Source organism: Cinclus cinclus, chromosome 19 (assembly GCF_963662255.1).
Source record: "Cinclus cinclus chromosome 19, bCinCin1.1, whole genome shotgun sequence".
NCBI lineage: Eukaryota > Metazoa > Chordata > Aves > Passeriformes > Cinclidae > Cinclus > Cinclus cinclus.
The window spans coordinates 5803136-5814670 of NC_085064.1; the positions used below are offsets into that span (position 1 = coordinate 5803136).

General features: G+C 47.7%; 1 protein-coding gene across 3 annotated transcripts; it reads right to left on the minus strand.

The window, feature by feature from the left end:
- Nucleotides 1-60: 60 nt before the first annotated feature.
- TBC1D13 (TBC1 domain family member 13) lies at nt 61-11152 on the minus strand. Of its 3 annotated transcripts, XR_009933803.1 has the most exons (13): nt 11112-11152; nt 10863-10936; nt 10574-10614; nt 10098-10159; nt 9721-9820; nt 8543-8625; nt 8233-8392; nt 7250-7457; nt 6512-6675; nt 4872-5032; nt 4663-4720; nt 3348-3938; nt 61-2740 (listed from the first exon to the last, which is right to left on the minus strand). XR_009933803.1 is itself a non-coding variant. In XM_062505460.1 (12 exons), exons 1-12 carry the CDS (start codon nt 11132-11134, stop codon nt 3873-3875), a joined length of 1200 nt encoding a protein of 399 aa, XP_062361444.1. In that variant the 5' UTR covers nt 11135-11152; the 3' UTR covers nt 61-3872. The 3 variants fall into 3 exon arrangements, 2 of the variants coding, with proteins under 2 accessions (XP_062361444.1, XP_062361446.1); XM_062505460.1 differs by having other exon boundaries at nt 61-3938; XM_062505462.1 differs by lacking the exons at nt 6512-6675; nt 7250-7457 and having other exon boundaries at nt 61-3938.
- Nucleotides 11153-11535: the final 383 nt, after the last annotated feature.

Sequence of the window (11535 nt, forward strand, 5' to 3'; positions counted from 1 at the left end):
CGTGCGGTGGCACCGGTGCCAGGTGTAACGGGGAAGGCAAAGCAAAAGCAGAGATGGCGGTGGATGAGCCAGGCTGGTTCTCCAGGGCTCTCTCCGCAGCTCGCTGTGCTGCTCTCACACCTATGGACACCGCAGCTGGAACACGGAGCAGCCCAAACTCCGACTCACACCAAGAGGAGAGGTTTGCACAGACATCCGTTTAGTTAAAGGAAACGTTATAAAAACAGTGTTAGAAAAAAATAAGCACAAAATAAGGAGGTTTAGAGTGATGATATGTTCACTACACCATTTTCTGGCAGTTCTTTCCAAACCAAGTGGGGAGGGGGGGGGGAAAGCGTTACCTTTTCCTTTCTTTGGGGAAAGGGCATTTTACAAGACTGCTCCAAACAGCTAAAACAAAGTCGCTGACATTCCTTAAGGAGAAACAGCCTCTGATTCCCAAACACACCAGACTCCCCCAAAACAACTTCTGGCCTTCATTCTGCCCAGTGCCAAAGTGCACATAACTGTAGGTCAGGTCACAAAATTCAAATTCAAAATCAGTGTCCTGAGTGACCACCAGCAGCAACTTGATCTACCTCAGTGGCAAAGCCACAAAGTTTTACAAAACTTGAACTCCAGTGAGGTGCAGGTAGAGCAGAGACCTCTCCTTCCCAGGGAAGGCTCATCTCTTCCCACATCCAGGAGTGTCCTGTTTTCCCTCCCAGCTGAAGGTGATTTCCCTTTCCCCTGTCTGGCAGTAGCCCTGCCTGTGAGGAACACATGGTAAGAGCTATTTAAACATCCAGTGTTCAAGTCCCTATGAGATAATGGGTCCCCAAGGCACCCCAGACTAACACCTCCCACCCCGAAGATCAGCTCTTTCAGGAGGTCAGGACTGTAAGAAACCAGAAGCAGGAACATCTCAAGGCTGAAGCAGGTGTTACTTGGCCACACAAGCAAGGAAACACCAGTTAAGTATCGTCTCACTTCAAGAACAACAAAAATCACCAAAAAACACTTGAGGAATGGATCCAAGGGAAACACGAGGAGATTCAAAAGCTGGTAAAAGGTTAAGAGTTTCTTTTGTCCCCTCAGAAAATCTGGTTTTCGTCTTAAAGAAAGGAGAAAGTCTTGGAATAAAGAAATAAGATTGTCCCAAGACAATGAAAAATACCACTCCTTTCAACAGCAGGACAGAAGTTCTACCACACAGGAAGGAAATAAGCAAGAATATAAAACAGCTTTTTATGTATGGAACAGCCTGCCTGGATGTTTCAGAGTTGTTGCAAGCTCTCTCCAAAGAACTCAACAGGTTCGCCAGCCATAGTTTGGATAAGGCTACAGACTTTATCCCAAAGATTCTTTCCACCAGCCAAATCTCTTATCACATCCCTTTAAACCACTGCAAACTCCTTTCAAAAGCATTCACTGTCACCCCCTGAAGCAAGGTGGCATAACACAAGTCCTTGGACATGTAGGAAGGGAGAAGACAGCGTGACACCTGTACTACCACCTCCCCTCTGCCTTCCCCAAGAGGGATGGTTACCCTCAAGGCCCAAAGCTATGCTGAAAACATGCAGGAGTTCATGTCCAAGTAATGCTTTCAGCCTGATTTGTCTGCTGCCTCCTCAGGTTACTTTAAGGAGACTCCCATCTGCTCAGAGCAGGAACATTCATGGATGGTCCTGTTGCCAGTGAGAAATTCCAGCATAAGGAAATCCTGCACATTCCAGGGGAACCTGGAATGAACAGGCCAGCACAGGTATTCAGGGATATGAGAGCAGAGTTTGTGCATGGAATGAGAAAGCTACAGCAGTATTTATAGCAGTTCTGAGGCAGAAGTGTTTGAAGCAGGTACAGTTCTGCCTCAGAGTGGGAGCCTCTGGTTCTACATTTGTAGGCAACCTCCCAGGTGGCTCTTTGCCCCCAGGAAGTCTGGCTAACAGCCTCCCCAGTACAGGTACCCAAGAGCTGAGACATAAGACCACCTGCAACAGCTCAGAAAGAACACCCATCCAGTTACTAGAGCAGCCAGGAAGCTTCATCACACTGCTGTCCTGGCCTACCTGTTCCATTTTCCTTGGAGGAAAACTATACCCTTAAGAAAAGATTGCAGCAGAGAGGGATACTGTTGCCACAGGTATTAATTACAGATTGCTTTAAAACTTAAATTGCTCTTGCAACGCAGCGGCAACACATGGCTGCACAAGTGGTACTTGAGCATCTTCTCAAGAGGCAGAGATTGCTTGGGATTGCCAATAAGAACATGGGTACGTGCACCAACCTGTCCTGCCATCTCCCCATGCACCTTGGTGAGAATTACAGCAGCCTGTGAAGGCCTTCAGTGAAGGAAATAACACCAGTAAAAAAAGCTGAAGGCTGCCAGCATCCCTCCTGCTAGGGCAAGTCTAGGCCAGCAGCAGCTTAAGCAAGTCTTACAAAAACTGATTGACCTTTAACAAATCAACACCCATAAATACCAAAAACTGCAGAGTCCAACAGCAGAGGTGAGCCAGCACAGCACAGAAAGAAAGGGAAAAGCATGCTGGATTAGTGTTCACTCAAGAGCTTCTGCACCACACAAGCACCTGGGTGCTGGCAGTTTCTCTCTCCGAGGATTAGGGTTTCTGCTCAGCTCGGCATTGTGGCAGGTCAGCAGTTCTCCCTGTGGTTTGTCTCAGTCCCTGTTCATCTGAGCCTACTTGAAATACAGCAGTTTCCCTCTCGGGAGGAACAAGTGTCCAACTCAGGACTGTGACTGCAGCAGACAAGAACAGAACAGTGAATCAGCCCCAGCAGTCACCTCATGACAGATGCTTGTATGCCTGTTGGATTGTGCTAGAGAAGGACTCCTATTGCAGATCAGAACTGTCTCTTCCTGGCAAGAAGTACTGTGAGACAACAGCAAGGTTAGTGTGACCAGACATTAATGCAAGTAGTATTTAGTTAAGCCACTGAGGCAGAAAGCTCCAGTTTTGTGCCTGTATAAGCCCCTAAATACATCTGTCTTCATTGCACATGATTAGGTGTCCATTTCTTGTGTTTCAGGATCCTGACTGTAGCTGAATATGCTCCAGTTGAGAGCAGCATGAGGCCTCCCTGCAGCAACAATCCTGCTCTAAGGCTGTGCGTAGTAAGGCTTGACTTGGAACTACACTTCACTGGGGGATTAAAGCCACCACAGTCCTGCTTTCAAGGAGACCTCATTGATAAGGCAGGTCTGGATTCAGGCAGTTTGAGTGCACAAAGCCACCAGCTGTCACTGTGTCCTCCTACCCCAGCTTCCCAAGTCTCTTTCTCTCCCAGGAGGAGTGCAAACTGCCAGGTGACCTTCACCACAAAGTGATGCAATCTTCTTCACACACCTCAGGGATGGCCAAGTGCAGACACGAGGGAGGAGAATCCGGAATCTACTTAAATGGCAGAATGTGTGACTCCACTGGAATACATTCTATTCACAGGAGGAAGATCCTTCTATCCTCACCCACCAAAATTCACTGGACTTAAGTCTGTCCTTTCCCCATTAGAAGTTACTCCGTGTGTTACTTCCATGATACAGGAGTCCATCCCTTCAGGGATATGCAGACAGAAGGTTTCTTTCTCCCTAAACTCAAAGTCATTTAAAAAAGATACAAAGAACTGCTTTTGGCAGCAAAGAGGCATTTGAGATGTGGAAAAATCTGGAGTGCAGAACCCAAGTAGATGGGGAAGTAATCAGTCCTTGACCTAATAAATAGAGTATAAGGAAGTCTTCAAGGTGGCCAGTAGCCCTAACAAAACCTGAAGTCTTGCAGAGACCAGTAGGAGCTTTAGTGCACCACACTGCAAGGGGCCATCTCCCAGGACCCACTGCCACACAGTTCTCTGACACCTTCTGTTAGGCCCATGGACTATTTGGAATCTTGAAGTTCCTTTGCCTTCTTCAAAATCAGATGAACATCAGAGATAGGATAATCCTATGGCGAAGAAACAAAGGGATTTCAGTGACTTCCCAGCATTCTTGACACAGACTGTTTTGCTTAAACAAGGCAAACCTTGACAACAAAGTTCTTGGCCTATTTTAACACACTGCCATGTTCAGTTACTCCTTTAACAACTACAGTTTCCTGTTTTGTAACTGATCAAACCTCAATACCCTTCCAGAAGGTTTGTTGTTTTTTTTTTCCACTTTGTCCTCCAAGGGCACAGTAACCTGGCCTGCCACAGGGCCCTTTCTCATGCCAGAAAGACTTATCAAAGCCAGTATCTTGCACAGCCCAAAGCAGGAACTGGCAGAATGTGAGATATCCAACTGTGCAGTGCAGGCATTTCCAGCCTAAGGCTCTCTCAGAATTAAAACCCTCTGGCCAAAAAAATTTAGGAGTGTTATATAAGATTTCACATCTTTGTTTGAAATTTTTTTTTTTTTTTTTTTTTTTTGCAAACCAAAGGAAGATCAAAAACCTTCAATCTATGATAATTTCTCTGTAGGATAGAAAGAGTGCATGTGCTAAAGACTTCCAGTTCCAGCAATGACAGTGCTGTAAGATCCCTGCAGATTTTCCTGCATGCAGACATCACAAATGTGGTACTTGTCTTGAACCAGGCATACCCTCCCACCTTCTCACGTACTGTCATCCTCTCCCACAGTACTATTTTCAGACTTTTCCAATTGCTCTCTGCACCCACTCTAATTCCTACCTGTAGCAGCCTCATGTTCAGAGTGAAGTCTCCTTCCAGTAACTGATCCCGGATGAGTCTGAAAGATGAAAATTATTCCAGCTACTTTTGACTCTTTGCAAAGAAACTTTAAAACCTTATAACCTCTTCACCAGATACCCTAACACATGCCTAGAGAAGACTCCTGGATCTATGGAAGTGAAGAAGAGGAAGGCTGTGTGTGTACTTACGTCAACATGGCACAACAGACGAGCAGGAGGAAATCGAAGCGCTTGTCGTCAGCAAAGAGGGAGTCCCAGATGCGGATGACATCTGGCAGCAGGAACTCTTGGGACAAGAGCAACGTCAGCCAGCGGAAGGCAAAGAACTGGGGTTTGATGTTCTGTTCTTGCTGTCAGACAGGCACCAGGCAAACAGTGAATATGTGCTCCTGGCCAGCTCCCTACAGGCAAGAGACGCACCCCATGTTTCCATCCCCGTCTCCTCCCCAACACTGCTCTAAGCTCCCAGCTCTTCCTGAAGCACCAGGAAAACCTCTGCATCCTTTGGAGACTCTCCCATTCAACCCTGACTAAGATTTCAGTGCAGCCACACTCCACACACACCTAAACCAAGCCAGAAAATGCTCCTCTGTCCACAACATGGAGTAAAGGAAGCTCTTCTCCCTAAAGGCACTATTTGCGTTCTGTTAAACCTGCCAAGTAATTTTAAAGTTCCCATTTCAACAGCATTTTATCTGCAAAGCTGCAGCCCTCCCCTGCTAGCACAGGCACTGTTTGTCAGGATTTCCTCTCCTTTCCAGAACCCTTGTATTTATCAAAAGGTTTACTACTCACAAAGAGAAACAAAGATGGAACAGAGTTCACACTGATGGTCAGTAAAACATGCTGTAAGCACCTTTAGCCTGAAGCTTTCTGTTTTCTGATGTTAAATCCAAGGTAGCATAAGTTTAATCAAAGTCAAGCAAGTTCAGGATTCTGCTGATATTCTTAAGGACCAGCTGCTGCATGGCCAAGACCATTTCCTGCCAGCCAAACATTAAGAAGTTTTTCTCCCCACTGAATCAGCTACCAGCCAACACTGTGGGCTGTGTCGCTGTGCTGACAAACCACCTTCTGGGATTATAAAAGAAACATATCCTGACTTTTCTAGACTGAAAAAGATCTCAGTGTAGTTTGGTCAAGGTTGCAGTAACAAGAATAGCTTTCCCTTCAAAAGTCTCCTTGGACTTTCACACCAAATGGGTTGTAAGACTGCAGATGTCTGTAATGAAAGCTGCCTTCTACATGTTTTACAAAACTCACAGAAACCCAAAGCACTTGAAAACCTTTGGATAAAAGGGAACAGCATAATTTGGCCAGTGGGATCATCTAACTCACTGGATTTCACTTCTCCTTTGGAATGTGCTCCATGGAGTTTAAAAGTCAGAGCTGTCAGGGTAGCCAGTGGCAATAGAAGTGCACGTATGCAGCATAGGGAGTGGTTTTTTTTTTTTTTGCTCTTAAAAGCAGAAATTATTTCTGTAACCTGGAATGCTGAAAAGCTCCACAGCAAAAGCCATGTTTTGACAGATCTCTACAAGAGAATAAAGACTCCAGCTCCAGCTATGCAGGTGACCAAGGATCATGGCCAAATCCTTTCAGACTCCCAGCTGGCAGCTGCGAACAACCATAGTTTGCTTTCAGAGACAGGCAGGGGAGGAAGCCTCGCTCCAAGGAGAGGCTGTTTCAGCTCACAGATAAGAGTCTCTGCCCCACAGGCAAAGCCCTTCCTACACTCAAGCACAGTTTAACAGAACTGACATTCACATGCACTGTTAAGCCACTCCTCACATCCCACCCAAGACCCAGAGTAACATCTGGCTCCTCACCAGTTTCAAATACAGCTCCACATCTTTTTCCTTCAGGGTGGAGTACACCTTCTCCATTTTGTAGGTAATACCACACTGAGAATCATCCAGGCTTTTAATGAAGTTGTCCCGAATTTCGGCCATTAGATTGGTAAAGCAGAAAAATGTGTCTGCTTCAGCATGTTCTGGGGAAAGAAAATAAGAACATGGGAGAATAAAGGAAGCCTCACTGAGAGAGATACAGGGCTGTAAAATTGTCCTTGCTCCATGATCTGGTTACTGTGTTGGATTTAAGGAGTAGATCCCACCAGATCTTGGCTTGCTTGGTCTGGGTCAAGGCTAGACAACTACTTTTTTTTTTTTTTTTTTAACTAGAAACATCTACAGAGCCACTGCAGATACTAACCCTATGTCCAACACAAGGTCTTCATGACATGAGGTCACAAAGCAGTTATCTATGCCCAAGAACATAATCTGCCACCAGCATACACCCTCAGAGCTCCTGTGAAGCAGAAGCAACAGGCAAGGTCCTCCCTTTCCATTTTTTTTCCTTACCATCTATATATAGTACAAGGAAACAAGAGCATCAAAGGGGATTTTGAGTTTAACAAACAAACAAAAATTGCTCAAAAATCCTCACTTCCCATGTCCTCACCACTCCCAGCCCATTCAGCTCCTGCAATTCCCCAAAACTCCTCATGCCATGCAGAGAAGTCGCAGCACCGCAGCCACTGCTGAGCAGTCAAAAGGCTTCCTCACCTTTCCATTCGCTGTTAGGGTCTGTAGCAAAGGTGTAGTAAAGAGGCCCCACGATTTCATTCATGCCCTGGACATAGGCTATCCCAGGGTTCAGCTTGGCATAGATGAACAGGATCCGTTCCACCACTTCCCAGTGAGCTTCGCAGCCGTTGGGCAGAACTTCGTACTCACTCAGAGAGCTGGAGGTGGTTTTAAGAGGGGAGCTCACCTGGAAAACAAGGCTGAATCAGGATAACCAAGTGGCACAGATTCTTTAGCACATGTGCCAAGCTTGGCTTTTAACACACATAGACTCCCCAAAAGATCTGAGCAGTTTATAGCACATAAAACAAGATAAGCAACTCTGGGAGCACACAGGCAGGGAAGTCCTGGTGCTGGCTGTCCCTGAAGAACAAAGTCTGTGCTGCAGCAATACACAGTTCCCTCTGAATGATTGCACCACATGATCTCACACAGTAAAAACCACAGCAGTTCCACTTCTTTGTTAGTAGTATGAGGGAAGGGTATTGATGGCTGTGGGAGAAGCCACCTTCCCCAACAGCACGTGTGCTGTAGCAGTCGTGAAAGGGGAAAGAGACTACACATTTCAACAGATACTCAGCTCTTCTCCTAATCCCAGGTTTGATATCTAGTTGTGGAGTACTATGGAAATTTGTAATAAATTCGTAGTAAATGAAGCCTTCAGTGTTTTGTTGCCATAAAGGAAAGGATATGTCATGTATAAAATAACTTGTGACTCCAAATTCTACCAGAAGTCAGGTAAAAACAATCCTTAAAATTAAATACACCTATAATTCCCTACAGTCTGTCAGGCACTCCAATAGGTTCTACAACATCCAGCCCCCAGAATGCTTGGTATCTGCTGAGGTGTTTCCTTAATTCCACTGCACAAGCAGGAAGAAAAATAGAGAACAGCCCAAGAATCACCCTTCCCAGTGTGAGACCTTGCCCTGTGACAAGGACAGCCCCAGCCCAGAGCTCACGTTTGTCACCCCACTGCGGTTTCGTGCCACCGTCTGCGACTTGAGCGTGGTCTGCTCCACCCGCCTGCGCAGCGTCTCAAACTCGTTCTGGGGGTCCAGGATTAACAGGCAGGGATAATCTGTGGGGCGCTGGAAAAACGCCATGTCAGGGTACAGCCTCCTAGGATGGACACAGAAGGAAATCAGGGACAAGAAGGAAATACGTGTGTTGAATGGAAGGCTCGGTTTAATATTAAACTTTCTTTTCAAAGTACAATTTGTTGACCAAACCTCTCGGGTTCAGAAATCTGAGCCATTGTATCTCACACACCTGACATCTTTGTCTATCTGAAGTAGCACTTCATTATCCTTGAAGTAAGTGTTCCATCGACTGTCTGGATTAGGATTGAGCGGCTAAAGAGAGGAACAACAAAAACAGAACAAGTGTGTTTCACACGTATCAAAATCCTCAGTAAACATACAGTGATTTAACATTTCTGCTGTCACTCTGCCATCAGCACAAACTCAGCACATCAGGGACATTTTTTTCCCTCACATTTTTAATCCCTTTTCACTCGCCTCTTCAAGAGTTTGTTCCCTTATCAGTTTGTTGGGGTTTTTTTTCCTCTGTTAACAAGATTCCTGACTGCAGCTTCAAACCTGTACCATGGAGATGGTATTTCGACTTGGGGTAAGAGTTATCCACCCACCCAGTATTTTGATGTTGTGCATCTTCTCCCCACACCAAGATCCACACAAAGTTAACAGCTAACCAAGAAAAAAAAAAAACCAAACAGGCTACATTCCAAGGGATTCAAAGATCACTGTGACCTGGCTGTGTGGTTTTATAGACATGCCAGTTTTACACCACCAAGGCTCCAGATATCACAGTGGGGCAGGTGACTGCAGGGGAGTGAATGCTCAGAATGGTCATAGGAGCAGCTGTATCATTTTACAGTCTCTTCTGATCAGTTACTTCACTCACTCACTCCTCCCACACACACACACTCTTAACAGCACTTTCAGAGAAGGAGAAAGCCAAGGCATGCAGGAAATAGTCTTTTATAAAAAAAACAACAGCCCAGCAGCATTACTAGAAATAATCAACTCTCCTGTCTTCCACACCACAGTCCAGCCTGACTCTCCTGCTTTTTTTCTATCCTCTGCTCTGAATCCACTCATGGACAAACTTCCCATGGGAGCATCTTCTGGTTCCAAGAACCTCTTGTGTGCCTCTCCCTTCCCCTAGGAGACCCATAGGCTGGGCAGGAAGCCCCAAAGGGAAGGAGGAGGGAAAAACACAGCTGGAAACAGCTCTCTACAGAGCTATTGGTGCTTTGCTAATAATTCACACTCAAGGCTACCACGACAAAAATGCCAGGCTGTCACCTGGGAAACATCCCATCCTCTGGCAAGGTAGAACAGCAGGGAACAGAGCCAGAAGCAACCCAGGGGACCAGAAAAATCCCCAAGTTATTTTCTGCAGCACAAAGGCCTAACAACACTTACGTGATCTTCTAAGGTCACATCTTCCCTTGAAACACCCAGGTTGGCCTTGGCAATCCCAGGCTGGATAATCATTTCTTTCAGGAACTGGGAATACAGATCCCTTAAAGCAGAAAAGAGGAATTTGCAATTAAGGAAGATAAGGTCAAGGTAAGCACATAGACAGAGTTCAAACAGATGTCTGTCCCACCCTGCTCAGCCAGAAGGTATCTGATTTTCTCTTCAGTGTAATTGAAGGGGTTAGTCCACCAGGCAGCTGGGAGAACAGCACATCACACACAAGAACAATTTGCTTTATGAAAGTACTTAATTATTTAAAGACTACTCTCCTTCTCTGCAGGTATCTTAGGAAATAAAGGGACAAGTACCAACATCCTCACCTCTGTTTCTTCAGCAAAGAGCTCCATAAGGCTTTCTCTAAAGGGAGGTAGTTCAGGAGTATCTGCACAGGAAACAGGTGAACATAAATAGTATTCAATGAGCTGTTACACCTGCAAGATGAGCAATGCAAACACAGTGGCTCAAACTGGCCCTTGAAAAATACTGGGAGTTCTCTCCAGAAAGCCAAGTACTTTGCTAAGCAACACTCAGGAATATTTCAGGGACTGGCTTTCCACACAGAACTATTTGTAGGACGGATCAATAGCTAACCTGACCGAAATGCACTGCTAGCTTAAAACTGAGGCTGTTCACATGAAAAGTGCTGATCTCCACAAATTACTGCTGACTTCTAGTGGCTTTTAAGCTCTGGATTTATTGTTCGTTTACAACTTTAACCGCCAAAAAAGTGCTACGTGTACTTAATCAACCCAAAGCATCACTCGCAAGAAAGAAAAGCACCCCAAGCAAAACCCACCTTCCAGCACAGGCAGCGCAGCCCACCATCAAAGGGAATTCCTGCGGAACACCAGGCAGAGAAATAACCACGTTAGCCCATCTCTCACCGCGGGTTGCTGATGTCACCTCACAAACAGGCCTGGCAACACTTTTCCAACCCGACGGGCACGAAGTTTCCCCAGGGACGCTGCTGGGGTTATCCACAGCGTCTCCCCACGGGGACAGCCCCCGTCAGGCGACACCAGCCCAGGGTACCGCCGTGCCCGGAGCCCTCTCCCCAGCCTGGGGCCGGTCCCCGCAGCACTCACCGCTGAAGCACAGCTCGCGGAGCTTGGTCAGAGCCACCGTGGGTTCGCCGAGCACCTCCTGGAAGTCCGCGATCCTGAGGGGAGCGAAGCCGCGGGCGTCATCACGGCTGGTACAAGCAACCCGAGACCCTCCAGAGCCCCCAACCCCCCCGAGCCGCCGGTTCTCCACAGCCCCCACCCCGCGCAGCGCAGCCCCAGCAGGGTGGGGAAGAGAAAGACGCCCGTCCCTACACAGACCCCAACACCGACCTGCTCTGGTGCAGCCGCGACATGGCGGCCCCGACGCCCCTTCCCCGCGCGCTGCATAAACGCTCCGGCTGGAAACGCTGCCCGGGAAGGGGGATGCGGGGTGGGCCCCGCCCCGTGGGGGCGTGGCGAACCGCAGCTCCCTGCGCTAAGCACCTCCCCCGCCCGCCCCAGACGCCTCTCCTGAGCGCTTGACCCCGCCCCCTTCGTGGCAGAACCCCGCCCCCGCTATGCCCCGCCCCGTCACACACCCTGTTCGGCAAGCCCCGCCCTTGTTCGGTAAGCCCCGCCCCCTACCCGCCTCGGGCCTCTCCGGGAGCTCCGCGGGCCCGATCCCTGCCCCTCGCGCCCCGAGGCCTGCGGGACGTGGCGGGGGTCCCTCTCCAGGCACCCAGTGCCAGGAGAGACCCCGCGGGCAGCTGGTGCC